Here is an 18,197-nt window from a genome sequence, read left to right as displayed (position 1 = left end):
TTTGAGACAAGAACCAGTTCAATGTGAGGTCACCTGGCAGGAGACTGGAGGTAAGGCTCTCAAATTAGTCTCCCCAAGGACCCAGTCAGTTGCTTTCTGCTAAATCATGGCATAACTTCAATTTGGATCCAGCACTGCATTGCACTGAATACCCCTTGTCTATCTAACCATGAGTTAGGTATCTTAGTTCTGTCTTACACGGCTATTTCGGTCTGAGCAATAAGATGTCATCTTGAGGATGGTGAACATTCCTCTGGGCCTGCACTCTGAAACACAGTCTGTCAACTTATGAAAGATTGTCTCCTACCCCATCCTCCCATCCCCTCTGCCCCTGTTCCTGTTCAACATGGGTACAAGTATTTTTGTCCCTTTGTTACAAGGCCATCCTGCTGTCCTTGAAAGATAAGCAGAAGCAAGAAAAGACCATCACGACTATCACAGACTCAGTGATGACGCTTCAGGAGAAGCTTTTATGTGTGCTTTAGCACAGGCGTGGACACGGGTGATTTGAAGGTGTGGGAGGTGGGTGGAGAGAGGGGTGAGTTCTCCACACCTGACCTCAAAGACCTCACACAATTTACCTGAGAGTTAAGACCTCCCAGCCCCCAAATGAAAGTTGCACACAAATATTTCAGCCACTGAGCGGAGTAGAAGTCTTTTAAAATTGTGATAATCATGGAGGCTTATGGAGAGGGAGGACCTAGGCAAATTTAAAGGAACAACAGGCTCATACAGGCCACTAGGCAGGACAGACTATTCTGTGGACAGAAAAGCGTGAGTGAAAACACGGAGGTAACGAGAACCTGATACAGCCTGAGAATGGTGTGGAGGTAAATGTAGCAGGTGGTGGCCAGAGCAGAAGAAAGGGCATAAGAAAGGGCATTCCTGCCAGAGATTACATGAGCGACACTTCTGGGGAAGGTGGGAGACCAGGCTGGGAACTACTTTGAATGCCAGGTTAAGAAGTGGGACCTCATTCAACAGGTGGTAGGAAGCTGCTGAATGATCCAGATTTCTTCTGGACGTTTACAGGATTCTTGAGAATTCGGTCCTACCTGGCTCGCCAGGCATGACTCCACGCCATCCCTCACCTGGGAACTCCGGCCACAGGGTTTACACATTCCTCACACTGCCTGTACCCCTAGGTCTTCTTCCTCCAGGTCTCCAGCAGACTTGCTGACACCCCTTTCCCCGCTGCCCAGGCAGGCCCCCTTTCCCAGGCTCCCACAACCCCATGTTGCCCACATCGGAACACATACCACTGTGTTGTAATTATTCCTTTGTTGGAATCTTCTACCAGATTGTGAAATCTGGTCAGGCCAGGGATAGTATTTTATAAGACAGGGTGGATGGAGGGATTGGGACTGAGGGCGGGGTGAGGACAGCTGCTGATCTCTTTGGTTTCTCCTTGTTTTGGGTCAGTTAGGCTCTGGAGAAGAACCATAGAAAATTATAGGAGTCAATACGTACACGTCGGTAGGAAATGTGCCCTTAATTTGAATGATCTGACTCATACATTCACAAGAAGCAAAGTGGGGGGGGGGGTCGGAGAGGGGTACAAAACAAGCTCCGACCTACTCTCCATCGCCCCTCGAATAAAGCAGAGAATTCTATGCTTAATGACTAGACACGCCTAGGAACTACTTGAGGAGCGGGAAGCGGAAGGTTACTAACGGCGCTATAAACAGTCCTCGTGCCTGCGGCTTCTCACACCGCCAGGGGGAGGAATAGCCCGCATCCGTGGCCTTGGGAGGTTACACCCAACAGGCGACGTCGCGTGGAACCCTGGGAATTGTAGTCCTCGGGTCTCCGAGAATAGTAGTCCTAGGGTTGATTTGCGCAATCCTGCGCGGTGCACCTCGGGAGTTATGGTTCCAGGAAGCGAGGAGGGACGTGTTTTAAGCGCCAATGTTGAGTTCTGAGAACTACAACTACCAAGCGCCACGGCGGCCCGGGCGGTTTCTTGTTTCCGTGGAGTTCAACGTCTGAGCTGCTTCTGAAGGGTCAACTCGGCTGGGTAAGTTTGGAAGGAGAAAGCTGGTATTCTGAATTGAGATGTCTGCAGACTTTTTTTTTTTTTTAATTCCAGCCCGATTTGGGGCCTCCTCCTCTCAAGCCCCGGAGCTCCACATTGGTCTTTTCATCCTTCTGTTTCTATGCAGACACCTCCAATATCCCCCCTCACCCTTAATCCACTTAACTCCCGCTTGTCACTTCATCCCAACACTCCCCGCGCCCCTGGACTCCCTCTCTGCTCTGGTCTTGGCACTCAGCCCCTATAACCCTCACCCTGAGCCCACGCCCCCCGCGGTCCCCCTCTGAGTCCTACCCTGAACCTACAGCGTCACTGGAATTTGGGCTTCTTTATGCTTGATGTGCTTCACGCTCACCCTCACGTTACTGTTTTTAATGTTAGTGGAAGAAGGGCCACCGTTCCTTCTCGATCCGCGAACTCGCAGTGAGTAGACCCAGGTTCTAGCCCAGCTCTGCTGCTCACTCGCTGCGGGACCTTGGGCAAATCAGACACTCTCTTCGCCTGTAAAGTGGAGATGACAGTTGCTCCATTGGTTTTAGGGTGTGAGGCCAGTAAACAAGTACGTGTGAAAGTGCTTTGTAAACTGTAAAGCCATCACAAGCGAGAGAGATTATTTTTATTATAATTATTAATGCACTGGAGCGCTCTTCTCTTGGCTTCTTTTCTAGCTTTGCCTCCTTGTAGCTCAAGCCAGCCCTTTGAGCTGGTCTCTGTGCTCTAAGAGCAGGATGGTATTTCCTCACTTCCTCCAGAGAACAGAGATCAGACTAATGAGCTTTAAGCCTCCAGAGATCTTTGTCTGAAAGGAAACCTCAGAAAAGTGCTTATCTTGGGCACTGTTCTGAAATAGCCAGTGATGAAAAGCCCACACAGCTGGCAGAAGGGCAGTTCCTGTCAATAGAAACAGGGTCCCAGCAGGAGATGGACAGCTGTCCTATGAGCCCCATCCATTCTCTCTGGGCTCTTTGGGCTGTGGAGTAGACTAGTTATGGTAGGGGTGTCTCAGGCTTGAAAAGACTGGGAGGAAAGAATCGATTTTTGCCAAAGAATTTAATGCAGGAAAAAGGATAGAAATCTCGACTGGGTATGAGAAAAGAGAGACATACCTTTGTAATTCCTAACATTTTATGAGTACTTAAAACAAACCAGACCTTAGACCACCATCAATTTCCTTATCTAAATGTCACTTATGTAGTGTCTCCATTTTACACATAAGGAATTTAGATTCAGAGAGATCATGGGAACTACCACCTATGGCCATAGTGCCTTCTATATGTTAGGGGCCGTACATACATTAATTAATCCTCACAACTTCATGAATGATTTTTATTATTTCTATCGTATGGATCAATTACCAGAGACTTAAAATTTAAGGGACTTGCTCAAGATCACACAACCAATTAAGTGGAGGTGGAATTTTAGACTGTCACCAAAGCCTTTCTTTTCCTTCTATGCCATATAACCTGTTTTTACATGAAAAAGACTGAAGAATTGAGAGTGTTTAAATCAAAGCTACATAAAGGAAAATTTATTCAGTTCCAACTCTTTGGGGGAAAGCATGAAATAGATGGTTTGGCCTACAAAGAAGTATAAAAAACATTCTTTGCCTCTGTAGCATATTGGAAAAGCTAGGTATGTGTGTAAAAAATTGAATAGAGTCAATTTGAACAGAGGGAAGGTTAAAAGGTTAGAAAATTCACAGAGGACCAGCAATTTCCCTGGGATTTTGAGTGGGAGGAGAGGCTTCTAGACAGGCACCCTGTGGATTGTTTAGATAAGGTAGACAAAAAAAGATAGAGACACCTGGGCTGAGTTCCTTGGAAAATTCCATGGCATTTGTTACAGATGAATCTGGACGTTTTGTGTGGATGTCTCATAGGCAAAATTTGCAAGTCGATTTGGAATTTTCCATCTCCCCATCCTACTTGGGCATCAGTCAGTGTGAGCCCAGGGAATGTAGATTAATTTTCATGTTACCATCACACTGACCAATTGGTTTCTTTAGTTTGTGTTTATTTCCAAACTTAATTGATGACCTTCCCAGATCCTCCCCATGAGGGCAGAGGGTTCTGCCCTCCTCCTGTTTGACTGTTTTCAAATCTATTCATCCTGATTCTTATCTCTGTCTTCTTCTCTATGCAAGGTGAGACCAGAATCTTTTCCCATAGGCAACTGTTACCATTCTGGTAAAGCAGTCCTGAAACCTTACTCATCTTGGCTCTCTCCCTCCTTTGACTCCCCAAATCACTCAGTTGCCAAATTCGGTTGTTTCTACTTTTCACTCAATCAACAGATATTTCCTGGATGCTTCCTCAGAGCCAGATACTATCCTGAGTGCTTTAAATACATTATTTCACTTTATCGCCATAGCAACGCTGTGAGGCTGGATAGTATTCCCTTTGCACAGATGGGGAATCAGACTTAGAGAGATCAGATAACTTGCAGAGATAAGCAGGCAAGCCAGCCAAGATGCTGGGGCTCAAATTTGGGTCTTTCAGGCATAATGTCTCGTATCTACGACCTCATTTCCAAAGTACATCCCAGCTCCTCAGCCTAGCACTTGAGGGACTGCTACCCTCCAAATCTGGTCACAACTTCCTTTTCTCACCTTGCATCCATCACTGACTACTTGTTTCTCACATGTGCCTTCTTACTTCTCTGCCTTTGCTCACACTCTTCTGCTTTTCCTGTCTGCCCCCACCCTTTACCATCAAGCTAAAAAAACACTTTGTTCTTAGAACTCTTGCCATATAGGATCTGATCTTTTTTATGGTTCTTAGAACTTGTGACTGCTCCATTGTCATGTGGGTGACATGTGTCTTGTACCTCCAATCATAGGTCTCTCCGTGTACCCTCAACAAGGGGGAAGGTCAGGACCTGAGACCACGAGGCGTGCATTCAGCTTTGCTGTGGCAGCTGGTCTGCTGATGGCCTCAAGAGCATAACTTCTTTTTAGGAAAGATTGGGTTTATTTTTGAGAAAGATTGGGTTTAACTTGCTTCAGATGAATGAAATGAAGAAGTCTGTAGTGGAAAGAAAATCATTTATTATCTTTTAAAATTCAACAGAGGGCCTCTCTGGTGGCACAGGGGGTTAAGTCTCAGCACCATGAAGCTATCCATAGCCACTGCAGCACGAGTTGGATCCTTGGCCATGGAGCTGACCCACATGGCACAACAGACCTTTCCTGTCGTGGCCGTTGCTCCCCTCAGCAGTGTATTTCAGTCTGCCTGTTCCACTCCCCACTCTGTCTCTGGTGAATCCTCTCACCCCTCTGCTCTCTGACCTACACCCCAATTCTTGCATGCATAAATAAATAAATCTTTTTTAAAAAATTCAATAGAATGATGTCAGGATTATTGGTTGGTTGGGGCTTACCACTGGACCAGGCAACTGGAATTTGGCAATTAGGAGATCTCTGTGTAATAATAGTTCTGCTAGTGACCTTGAGCAGCTCACGTAACCTCGTAGGACCTTGATTTCTTCATCCATAAAGAGCATGTGTGTCCTGGGCTGGGGCTTGGGGGATGACTGTGGAGAAGATCAACAGAAATGATCTCTAAGGTGTCTCATGCCCAGACATGCTTTGACTGAGACATCCCACAGTATCTGAAGGAAAGTAGAATGATTTAACAAGTAAAAATAGAGGTATGGAACTCGTCTACTAACTAGTTCCAACTAGATGCTCTTGGTTCAAGCAATAGAAATCTAAACTCAGTTGAACTAAAAAGAGGGATTTATTGATTCATGTAACTAGACAGCATCTGGGAGTGGATCAGGCTTTACTGGAGGGTTTTAATGCCTCCACAAATAGGGCTCCATTTTTCTGTGATTCACTTAGCTCTGCCAGCCTGCATGGGTAGCTTCTCCTCAAAAGTAGCAATATGGCCACCACAATTCAAAGTTTCATATGTGCACCTCACTGCTAGTTCAGAACAAGAAAGAACGTTTTTCCACCTTCAAACATGAAATCATAGTCCTGGGCTTTGCTCTGATTGGACCAACTTATGTCATGTGCCTACTCTCCACCTCGATGCGGACCAGAGGACACCAAGGACTGACTGACTCCAGCCAATGAGGGCCAGTCTAGAGGCTAGGAGGGGTCAGCCCATGCTGACCAGGGCTGTTTCTGGTCCAACGCATGCCCACCTGCACATTGAAGGTTCCTGTTTAATCTGCTGTCCACATTGTACTCTTCCCTGTCTCTGCCCTTTTTTGCCCTTATTTTATGTCCTATCTAGAAATGCTTTCCTTCTCTCCTGCCTCTAAATCCTCCTGTTCGAGGCCCAGCACAAATACCACCCTAACAGCCAAGAGTTGAGGTCTGTGATTGGATAAATAAGTAACCATGTCTCCCCTTGAGCAGAGTCACTAAGGGTTAAGAACTCAGGTGTGGATTAGACAGGCCAGGGTTTGCCACCCGTAAGCAGTGTGACTTGGGAAAGCTATTCCACCTCTCTGTGCCTTAATTTCCTCCACAAAATAGGGTCTTTTTTTTTTTTTTTTTTTTTTTTAATTTTCTAGAGGCATGTCTTATTTATTTTATTTATTATTTGTTGGTTTGTTTGGTTTATACATGCACTGGGTACAGTCAGAAGCGCAGGAGGGTGAGAGAATTCACCAGAGCCAGAGCGGGGAGCAGAGCAGGCAGAAGGACCGAAGTACACTGCTGAGGGGAGCAGCGGGCGGCAGGAGAGGTCTGCGCGCCATGTGGGACCCTCCTCCGGTGGCCGGGGAGCAGCCGGGGATCGAACCGGCTGCAGAGGCTGCAGGCAGCTTCGCAACCCAGCGCTCAACCGCTGCGCCACCGGGGAGGCCCACAAAATAGGGTCTTAATAGGACCTTCCTCAGATGGTTGTTGAGAGAATGAGTTGGTGTAATGCATATCAGGAGCTTGGTTCAGTGCTGATGCAGAGTAAATAATAGATCTTGGTGCTGAGTATTATTCTTGGCCTCAGGAGGACAACTGTGTTATATTTTCTGCAACGGTTACTACATGTTGGGCTATAATGTGTATTGAATAAACACTTGTTAGTGGATTTTAAGGACTATGGAAATTCACTTTCCTTTTCACAACCACCTCCTCATCCCACCACTATTACCAGCAACAAAAAAGCAGCTCCTAAACCTTGACAAAGTCAGTGGAGCAAAGCAGATAATGTGGAAGATGGAATGAGTCACTGGCAAGAGGGTGGAGAGATTACAGGGGAGGGTGCTGATGATATGTGTAAGCAACTGGATGCTAAGTAGAAACCAGCAAGAAGCTGTTCTGTGTTCCACCCTCTAGCCGTCAAGTTCAGCATTGCCCAAGTCATTCGATTCAACTGGTGATGAAATGGGGGTCACCCAGTCTGTGGGCTTTCCACCTGTCACGGGACCCCATCTCGTAGGCTGCGGGGATGTGATGGAGGGCCTGAGTCTGCAGGTAAGCACCTCTAGCTCAGTCCCTGCATGCCTCCATGGCTCTGCTTGCTTGGGAATTCTCAGTAGTGATTCTGTTGGTGCAATTCCAGCTTGGGGAAACTGAGTAAGCACTGGTCTGGATTTGGTTAGACACAGGCCTGTCTTCCTTGCCTTTTTCTTCCTCTTTCCTATTAGAAACATGTCAGGGGGGCTATAGTTTCAAAGGTAACTCTCAGTTTTTTTTTTTTTTTTAAAGAATATTTATTTTTTAAGGATTTATTTATTTATTTATACAAGCACTGGGTACAGTCAGAAGCACGGGAGGGTGAGAGAATTCACCAAAGCCAGAGCGGGGAGCAGAGCAGGCAGAAGGAACGAAGTACACTGCTGAGGGGAGCAGTGGGCACCGCAGGAGAGGTCTGCGTACCACGTGGGACCCTCCTCCAGTGGCCGGGGAGCAGCCGGGGATCAAACCGGCAGAGGCTACGGGCAGCTTCGCAACCCAGCCCTCAACTGCTGTGCCACCGGGGAGGCCCTTTTTTTTTTTTTTTTAAAGATTTATTTATTTATACAAGAACTGGGGTACAGGCCAGATGTGCGGGAGAGTGAGAGGATTCACCAGAGACAGAGCGGGGAACAAAACAGGCAGACTGACGAAATACACTGCTGAGGGGAGCAGCGGGAGAGACAGGAGAGGTCTGCTGCGCCATGTGGGACCCTCGCCCACCAGCCGGGATCTAACCAGCGCTGCTGAGGCTGCGAACAGCTTCACAGCGCGGTGCTCAACCACCTGCGCCGCCAGGGAGGCCCAACTCTCAGTTCTTCTTCTTACCTGTGTTGAGAGCAGATGCTGGTTTGCAAAGTTTTTTCAGTCTCCTCCTAATTTGTATGGCCCACGTGCCAGTGGCCTTTAACTCCTCTCCGTGGAGAAAGACAGTCTCCTCTTTCTCAGCCATATCTGTTCCCCCCTTCTGCTTTGGTTCTAGACTTATTCTCCCCCCATTCCTACATCTTCCTCTGTAGGCCTTTGATGCCCCCTTCTGGAAACCTCTCATCTACTCCCATGCTTCCCATGGCCGGCCTGGAGGGGTGGCCTGGGTGATCACCCACCTCAGCACGGAAGTTAATCCCTCCCTTCCTGGGCTCAGGTCAGATTTAAATCTCTTGATGTCCCAAGCACCAAAAAGGTTTTGGTGCCTCGCAGATGTAATTTGAAATGCAGTTGGCTGTTTGGAATAACATAAGCCTTAACAAGTATGCGAAAAATGAAATGGCTTCTGAAACCTAAGCTTGCCCATTCTGGTGCCCTGTTTTGCTGGGTGCCCCAAACACTTGCTGAGTGTGTCTCTTGGGAAATCCACTGCTGCTTGTGCTTCTTGATCTGAGCAGCTGCTTTCTTCTTTTCTACAGGGGAGCTTCTTTCGACTATTCTACCCCTGCCAAGAAGCAGAGACCACGGAGCAGCCCCTGTGGATTCCCCGCTATGAATACTGTAGTGGCCTTGCTGATTACATGCAGTTTAATAAGCGCTGGGGAGGTTTGCTGTTCAACCTGGCCATAGGTAAGGGCTGGCCTGACCCCCAGATGCTTTCCTGACTTCTTGGTTGTGCTCCTAGGAGATCCCCCAGGCTGAAGCAGTACCTTTGCTCTATCTAGCCCTTGTGTGGTGGGGCATCCATTTAACCTACATCTTCCACTCTAGGCCTTTGACGCCCCCTTCCTGGAAACCTCTCATCTACTCCCATGCTTCCCATGGCCGGCCTGGAGGCGTGGCCTGGGTGATCACCCACCTCAGCACTGTAGCTAATCCCTCCCTTCCTGGGCTCAGGGCCCAGTGGAGAATTGGGAGAGAATTATGTATGTGAGAGCTTTGGTTATAGAGCTAGACTGTCCTAGATTCCAATCCTGACTTATCATTTACTAGCTGTGGGACTTAAGCAAGTTCCTCAACCTGTCTAATCACCTGCGTTTGCAGCATGGCAGTGTGTGAAGTCTGTGAAGCCTCTAGTGCAGTGTTTGGGATGTAGACTGTGTCCCATACGTGGTGACTATTGTTTGTTTATTCAGTATGTATTAGTTCCCACTCCACAGTGCCAGCTATTTTGTAGATCAGAGAAACATTCTTAACTACCAAGGAGCCCACAGTCTCCTGCAGTTGTTTCCCCAGTTCTCCTCTCTTCTGGGCAGAGTCACATTTAATCATCCACTTCCCCCAAAGACCCCACCAGTAGGAACATTACCAACCGTGTTGCCTTCTCAGGGATTTATCTCACACTTGTTCAGTGCCCTTTGGATTTATCTTCCTTTTTTCTTATGTTTTCATGTTCTCTAAGGAAGAAAAGGGGTACAAAAAAGGTAATTTATTGCCCTGGGAGGCTCAGGGGAAAAGGATGGTCTCCAGAGGGGAGGGTCACCTGTCCCCATTCATGCCTGTACCCAGACTGCCCTTGGGATTATAGGATTGGGGCAGCTAGAGATTCTATCACCCATGTCTCTGCTAGGATCTTGTCGCCTGCCTGTTAGCTGGAATGGCCCCTTTAAGACAAAGGATTCAGGATACCCCTTGATCATCTTCTCCCATGGCCTGGGAGCCTTCAGGTAAGAGTCTATCTCCCTGGACCTTGTCATAGTCCTTGCCTGGTGACAGCTGCTAAGTCTTAAACTTATTCTCCAAGGGCAGAGAATGTAGACACTTCCCTGTGCCAGCTGTCTTATCTGCCATCTGCTTCATTCCACAGTACTGGGCCACCTTCCTAGCCCTTTTCACCTGGTGGAGCCTTTGGCAGCTTCAGTGCTTTGCTTCTCATGTTCCGGCAGTTACATAAATACACCCTTTTAGCTTTCTTCCTCCCATAAGTACTAGAAGGAGCTCAGACTTAGGTCAGAGAGCCATCGATTTAACATCCATGGAGGGACAGCTCTGCCTGTGGCCTGGATGTAGCAGCGAACGAGACAACCCTACCCTGTCTCCTTGCCCTCAGAGCACCAGTCCCCTATAAGTCTCAGCCATGCTGCCTGGGCCCCGCTGAGCTAGGGACAGTTGTAGAACTTTCTGAACCTAGATTCCCTCATCTGCCAAATGGACGTGCTGCTCCCACGGACTGGGAGTTCTCATCCCTGTTTCTTAACACAGAGGAGAAAACTGGAAGGTTTTCACGTTGGGCTGGTGAACTGGAAGATCTGAGTGTGGGAGACACTGGCCTAAGTTTTCTGATTCCATGACCATTCAGAGCTCTTCCCATGAGTTAGGACCTCCGCACCTTGGAGCGTGGTATCGCTTCATGATGGTCGTACATGTATTTCTGTGTAGGTTTGTGCATGTTCCTTCTGTGTTCCTTCAATAGCATGTAAGTCCAGAGTTCACACATGTCAAAGGCATCTATTTTTGCCTCCCTGCTCTTCCTAAACTATTGTCCACACTGAAGCCAGTGTGGACTGGCTTCCTGAGACCTGAGAGAGGGCTTTTTAAACCAAAAAGACACACTGAGACCTCTTTTTAAACCAAATTTGATCATGTGCTCCAGCTGCTAGAACAGGCCTGGTATATAGTAAGTGCCCAGTGAATATTTAGCGAATGAATGTCACACCCTCACTTAAATCTTTGAAACAGCCCTTTGAACTTAATTCAGCTCTTTGCATAATCTTACCTGGATGCAGGTCCAGGTCAAAGTTTCCAGCCTTGTTTCTTGCTGCCTGCTCTACTCCAGCTGTCCAGACAAGCGAATCTCCTCTGCTTCTGTAAAGGCACCGTGTTATTTCCTGCTGCTGGGTTTTCAGCGGCGCTGTGCTCTGAGGCTGTCCCCTTTGCCTGGAATATTTACTCTTCTTCTCTTTCTTCCTTTCTCTCCCCTTTACTTGGCTAATTCCAGATTACCTCGAAGGTCTCCATTTGAACGTCACTTTCTTAGGGACACACATCCTGATCCGTATATTATATTTAGCTTTCTGGTAATGTGCTTTCACAAGACAATGTGTATTTTTCAATACTTAACTTAATTGTAATGAGTCATTTGTGTGATTATTCTATAATGTCTTTCCTGCTAGAGTGTAAGTTCCATGAAGGCAGAGACCATGTCTGGCTTCTCTCTCTTCCTGTGCCTAAGACAGGCACTGGAAAGTAGTTTCAATGAGCATTTATTGAATAAATACAAGGGCTATGTTTCGCTAGGCTTTTATTCGTTCATAGATATCTATTGAGCAGCTGTTCTGTGCCAGCCCCTTGGTGCAAGAAGACAGAGAAAGAAATAAATCAAGAAATTTGCATCCACTAGAGAAGCCTGAGCATAGACTCAGATAACTACAGCCCACAGCCAGCAGAAATGGAGAGTAGTTGAAGCTAGAAAGGAGGCAGATAGTTTTCTATTGCTTTCTTATTCAATCAGTTTAGTACCTGCTATGTGCAGAGTCTGTCCTATAGTAGAGTGCTCAGTAGAGAGTAAGAGTCCCTGCCATAAGAAAGATTAGTCTAGTAGGGAAAGAAGTTAAGGAACTTGCTCTCCTAAGTTTGAAGGTGTTTCATTAAGAGCAGGTGAGTGCATGACTTGAGAGGATAGCCCTTTGGTCTAAGAGTCTGTATTGGGACTTTACTTCAATAGACCTACGGTGAACCAGTTATAAATATTGTTCATTAACCAGAGCAAAATTCCAAGAGCAAGGGCAGGGAGGGAAAGGCTAGAGGTAGGCAGAGCTGATAGGGTAGTTCCATGAAGTTATCAGAGAGTCAGACTTCTCTTATAATCTTGTTCTCCCACACGTGGCTTCCATTACTAAGGATACCTCATGACCCAATGTGGCTGCTTTACCTCTAGCCATTACGTCCACATTTCAAGCAATAGGAAGGGAGCCCTCTCCTTTTGAAGCCGATTTCCTGGAAGTTCTGTGTATCACATCTGCTTACATCCTGTTGACTCGAGTTCTGTCCTGTCCATTATAGTAGCTTCTAGCCACATTGGCTGCTCCGGTGGGAGATGTGCTGTAGGTATAAAATACACATTGGATTTCAAAGACTTAATTTTTAAAAAGTAGTAAAATATCTCATTAGTTTTAAAATTTTTATTATGTTGAAATGATAATGTTTTAGCAATATTGGGTTAAATAAAATATATTCTTCAATTTAATTCCACCTGTTTATTTTTAATTTTTAAAAATATATCTACTAGGAAATATTAAATTACTTATGAGGGTAGCATTATATTTCCATTGCTCGGCTAGAACTTAATCACACAGGCAAGTCTGGCTGCAGGGGAGACCAGGGAATTGACTTGATGGCCTGACTGTGTCTTCCGCTGAAAAGCAGATTCTGTTAAAAAGGAGGAAGGAAAAATAGGTGTTCGGAGTAGGAAATTGGCGATGTCCGCCATATTCCTTTTTTCCTGGAAAATTGGAGGATAGGCTAAGAATCCACATGCTAAGTCACTGTCTTCAAGGAACTTACCAAGTAATTTGGACACAAACAATGTGTAGACAATAAAATTGCAGTTGTTGAAGAGGCCAAATTTTCTGGGGGGAGATGATGAATCAGTATTTGTATGAAGGAAGACTCCATGGATGGATTTGCAGTGGTTGGGGGAGGACGCGTGGCGCATTGGTGAGGGAAGGGAATGCTGGCTGAGAAAGCACCTGGAGAAAGCTGCTGCACATGAAACTTCCTGCGTTCAGCCTTTTCAGGTCACTAGCAGAGCCTGCTTGGGGACTAAGTTTGGACCATTATTTTGATCACTTCTCTGTCCCTTCCTGAATCTGCAGGACCTTGTATTCTGCCTTCTGCATGGAACTGGCCTCTCATGGCTTCGTGGTTGCTGTACCAGAGCACAGGTGAGGGGTGACAGTCATAATACATTGCCACAGATCAGATAACTTGTGGGTTAGGATATAGGCTTGTACCCTATTGATAAACTATTTCTAATCTTCATAACATCCATGCCAGGCAAATATGACACCCATTTTGTGGGTGAGAAATGCGAAGTTCAAAGATGTTCAGTAATTTACTAACATAACACAGCAGACTTAGGGCTCAGGACCAGCTCCGTGTTCAAACTCCATGTTTTTTCCACCATCCCATGCAGGCGCCCACATCTATTTCCCAACTAGTCAGAGGATGATCCAGAGTGTCTTGTCTGAAAAGGAGGACTTGGTAAAGGGGAGAATAAGCTCAAGAGTGTCTTCTGGTTTCTGTCTGGTGGCATGTGTGTTTCAGGGACGGGTCAGCTGCGGCCACCTGTTTCTGCAGACAGGCCCCAGAGGAGAACCAGCCCACTAGCAAGTCGCTGGAGGAGGAATGGGTCCCCCACCGGAAAATTGCGGAAGGGGAGAAGGAATTCCATGTTCGGAATGGCCAGGTAGGCTTGTGCCAGTGTGTGAGGGTATGGGGCACAACCCTGGCCTCCCTATACTCCTAAGAAGGCTTCACTAACCTTCTCTCTTGGGTCTCAGCCACAGCGGGTCTGAGCTTACCACATCCACGGGGAGAGAAGTGGTAGTGATCAAGACTTATAGCTGCGAGTGACAGAGGCCCACATTGAAAGGAGCAGTGAGGGGCTTGTGTACACAGGGCAGAACCACTGATTTACACACCTGCAGCACTTCTTAGTCTTCATTCTATCTCCTCCAATGCTGGCAGGTCTCAGCTGCAAACTGGCTTACCTTCTGAGCTTTGAAGCACAGCTCTTGAAGGATGAGCTTGCAAATGTTCAGCCTTACTATATGATAATAGCACTGTTTTGAGGTTGCAGCCCCAGTCTCCCCACTGCTGCCCCAAGTTGCAATATGAAAAATCCTGGAGAGAGACTGTTAGGTGGGAGGGAAGTACCAAAATGGGAAATCCTATCAGAAATGTTATCATTAGATTTGGGGGGGTGGGGTTGGGGAAGTAGTTGTCAAAAGTCAGGATTAGGGCCTCCCCTGGTGGCGCAGCAAGCGGTTGAGTGCTGGGCTGTGAAGCTGCCCGCAGCCTCTGCAGCACCGGTTGGATCCCTGGCTGCCGGGGCTGCCGGGTGCGGGTCCCACATGGCCCGCAGACCTCTCCTGCCGTGCCCGCTGCTCCCCTCAGCAGTGTACTTTGTCAGTCTGCCTGTTCTGCTCCCCACCCTGGCTCTGGTGAATTCTCTCACCCTCCCGCGCTTCAGACTGTACCCAGTGCTTGTATAAATAAATGGATAAATCTTAAGAAAAAAAAAAAGTCAGGGTTAAAGGAGAGGTGGGGCAGTGCAGTGTTAGGCAGACGGTAGCGGTAGATGGATGCTGTAAATGGACAAGGAGAGTCCAGTCCTGGATTGGTAATAAGAGCATTCTTTTTTTTTTCTCCAAAATGCTTTCACGTAAATGGTCCTCCTGCTAACCCATGGGTACGTAGATAGATTCGGAACTGCAGGGCTGAGTTCCTGGTACCAGTAGGTGATGCTTATGTGAGCTGCTGCGAGGGAGCGGAGCCTGTGCCGGGATGTGGGGCCCACCGTGCTTGCTGAGCTGTGGGTGGGCCGACGGGGCCGGCATTCTTCCGCAGTCCTGTAGGGGAGAGAGAACTTCTCGCTGCTGGTGCTGCATTGTTCCTCCTTCCCGGGCTGTGTCTGTTGCAGGTGCATCAGAGGGTCCACGAGTGTATGCACGTGCTGAGGGTCCTGCAAGAGGTCACCGCTGGGCGGACCATCCTCAACATCTTGCCTGGGGGGTTGGATCTGATAACCTTGAAGGTATGACCTGAAACTCATGTGTTCATCAGGACTCCCTTGGTTATAAGTAACAGAAACTGAACTTACTAACTTAAACCAAAAGTTAGTGAGTTATTGGCTCAAATAACTAGGAAGACCAAAGGTAGACGGGCTTTCTGTCAGGGTAGCTAGACCCAGGGTCTCATCAGAGCTGTCACTCTCACCCATCCCTGGCTCACTTTCACTCTGTCTGTGGCCTTCAGTCCCACCAGACCCTCTCCATTAGGCAGGAAGTGTGGTGGTTGGCAGCCCAAGCCTGCATCTCCACGCAGCTCCAGATTTAAAAGGAAAAGAGACTGTTGGCTCCCATTAATCTGGGAAGACTGTGGTCCCACTCGGCTCACACACTCCTTCTGGGCCAATCTCTGTGCCGGAGGAATAGGGTACTTGATTGGCCTGCCTAGGTTGTACACCCACTTCTGGGTCAGGCGAACCTGAGCACCAGGACTGAGGACCCCACAGCACTGCCTAGTAAAGAGGAGATGGTCCCATCCCCAAAGAAAGGACTGTCGAGCAGCAACAACCCATGTTGACTGTAGGCTAATCGCCTCGTTTGAGAGAATCCCAGAATCCTCTCAGGAGAACAGAAACTTCCTGGCGATGGAAGTTTGGTGCCTGTAAGGTACATTTTTCTTCCCACCTCCCCTGGTGTTTCTCCCCTAATTTCAAAAATAGCTCAGGCTCTATTCAGGGAATCAGGAAATCACACAAAAGCATAAAAAGGAAACAATTTCTTGGACATTTTTGGGACATGTTTTCTCATTCTTTTAAAATGTGTAACTTATATGTATTTTTTTTTAAACAATAATGTTATCATGTAACACAGCCATTTTATGGTCCCTTTGTTCACTCCACAAAGTCATGCGAGTGTCTTATTATGCCAGTTAATATTTTTCTACAGCATAATTTTTAATGGCCATGTTTTTAATATTCTATGTATATATGTAAAATAATTTCTGCTTTATGAGTACTGTGATAAGGGTTCCTCACCCAGACTTCTTCAGTAAGCACTCTCCTCTCTTTCTATAGAAAGAAACCAAGGATCAAAGAAGCTAACTATCTTCCCACGGCTAACTACCACAGTCAAGGGTTAGAGTCAAACTTTAAATTTGATCACAAAACCTGTGCTGTGTGCCCCAAAACCTCTTTAGAAAATTTCTTTCTCAAAGGCTCTTGTAAAGTGTTCTGGGGAGAAGCATCTGCTTCGATGGCCAGTAGGCAAGGCAGAGCCTGGCCTGTAGAGTACTTCACTAACCACTTAGTGTGGGGCACCAGCACACATGCCTGATGTCCAGACCTGTGTACCCGTGAGCCCGAGACAGGCGTGGGGTGGGGGTGGGTGGCAGGCTACCATAAGGTTAAGAGGCAACCTTTTGGAGAAAATTCAGAACCATGAAAACCTAAATTTTTACCTATCAGATTGAGCAAGTCCCAAAAATTGATTATTCACTCTGTTGGCAGAGCTGTGGGGAAGTAAATACTCTTCTCCATTGCTGGTAAGAGTACAGATTGCCCCACGCTGGGCAGTTTGGCAATAGTTCTCCACCATTTAATGCACAAATTCTTTGACCCAGGAATTTTCAGTTTTGGGAATTCTACAAGCATACACAGCGTGATGTATGTACGAGGGTATTCATTCCACTGTTTATTGTAGTAACAAAAGCTTGTTCTCCAATAAGAGAACTAGTTTAATAGATTATAGAAAAATGGGTGTATTTGTTTGGGTAATACTAATTATGATAACAAAAAACCCCCAAATCTCATGGTTCAACATGATAGAAATGTGTCTCTCCCCATATCAAGTCCAAAACGGGAGCTCCTGCTCGAGGGGTTACTCAGGGACCCAGGCGCCTTCCATTTTATTGCTCTACCCTCTTCCACTTGTGAAAATGTCACTGTGTACATTAAGCCAGCAAAACAGCAAAGGGTATGGGGATTTGAGTAAGAGTTTTTATGGACCTGGCCAGGAGGTAGAGATTCTGCTTTCACTTACATTATAGATTGGACTAGTCTAGAACTCAGTCATAAGGCCACATCGAACTGCTGGAAAATACGGTCTGACTGTCCAGAAGAGGAACAGATCTGAAGATCAATAGTTTTCTGTACCTTGGTGAAATTAAATGTAGCTGTGAAAAAAGGATAAGAAGCTTTTTATGTGCTAATGTTATGCAAAAAAGTAAGCTAGCACATCACTTGTATAAAAAGAGAAGTTATATATTCGAGCTTACATACATCTGCATAAACAGCCCTGCAAGGACATGAGATGCTGTTGCCTGTTTGGGGGCAAGGAGTTCACACCTATGTAGATGGGGAATGAGGCAGGTGAAGTCTGTGTGGTCCTGCACTTAGAGTCATGTGAACAGTTAGCCTAAAAATAAAAGCTGAAGAGGCCATCAACGAAGATGTTGATCTGAAGGTCCTGAGCAAAGGAGAATTTAGATGCAGAACTTGGGATAGGAATTGGGGAGTGTTGAGGAGATCAAGAGTCCAGGGCAGAGGTTAGACAGCAAAGCCTAGTGAGATTTCTCAAGCCCCAAAGCAGGCAGCTGCAGAAGCTTTTTATATAACCATGCCCTGAAAGCTTCTGGGGACAGCCAGAAATAGATACTTGCAAGAGCATGTTGGAGCAAGCAGATTTGGATAGAAGTAAGGACACAAATCCAGAGGAAGTAGAACCTGAGTTGGTTTCTGTACAAAGAGTCCTTGCTTCAGTGCAATGTGCCTGGGCAGCAGAAGGCCCCAGTGCTGTCCTCGACTCATCCACGCGTCGTCCTGCTGGGCTGGTGGTGAGGCCGGGACCCAGAGGACGGAGGGGGCTCTTACTCCTAACGTGCTCTCCCAGACTGAGGAGTTGGTGTGCAGTCACGTCACGCTGTCCACTCATGTATTCATAGATGTCTGAATGTCCACCCTCCTGGGGGTTGTAGGTGGGAAGATTATAAAAATAAAGATGAAAAACATGGTTTTCAGACTCCCGCTGACAGAAGGTTGTACGGCCCCCCGGGGTGCCTGACTGCTGCTCCCTAGTGGGCTCCAGGCTTGAGGGGCTCCCT

The 18,197-nt window shown here is 47.0% G+C and overlaps 1 protein-coding gene across 2 annotated transcripts in view; it reads left to right on the top strand.

Annotated features, from left to right (window-relative positions):
* Window positions 1–1,805: 1,805 nt before the first annotated feature.
* Window positions 1,806–18,197, top strand: part of PAFAH2 (platelet activating factor acetylhydrolase 2) — a 29,278-nt gene continuing 12,886 nt past the window's right edge. Inside the window, exons 1-7 of one of the 2 annotated variants that reach the window (XM_037498809.2) lie at window positions 1,806–2,017; window positions 7,323–7,460; window positions 8,849–8,999; window positions 9,940–10,036; window positions 13,184–13,252; window positions 13,635–13,776; window positions 15,013–15,126. In XM_037498809.2, the coding sequence (XP_037354706.1) occupies window positions 7,371–7,460; window positions 8,849–8,999; window positions 9,940–10,036; window positions 13,184–13,252; window positions 13,635–13,776; window positions 15,013–15,126 (663 nt within the window). In that variant the 5' untranslated portion in view covers window positions 1,806–2,017; window positions 7,323–7,370. Of the gene's footprint in view, window positions 2,018–2,042; window positions 2,459–7,322; window positions 7,461–8,848; window positions 9,000–9,939; window positions 10,037–13,183; window positions 13,253–13,634; window positions 13,777–15,012; window positions 15,127–18,197 lie in introns of those variants that run through there. The other variant, XM_037498810.2, reaches the window with a different exon arrangement.

Source organism: Talpa occidentalis, unplaced genomic scaffold (genome assembly GCF_014898055.3).
Source record: "Talpa occidentalis isolate TD23 unplaced genomic scaffold, MPIMG_talOcc4v2.1 talOcc4.9, whole genome shotgun sequence".
NCBI lineage: Eukaryota > Metazoa > Chordata > Mammalia > Eulipotyphla > Talpidae > Talpa > Talpa occidentalis.
The sequence above is the reverse complement of the archived record's forward strand: the minus strand, read 5'-3'. Positions and strand labels throughout refer to the sequence as shown.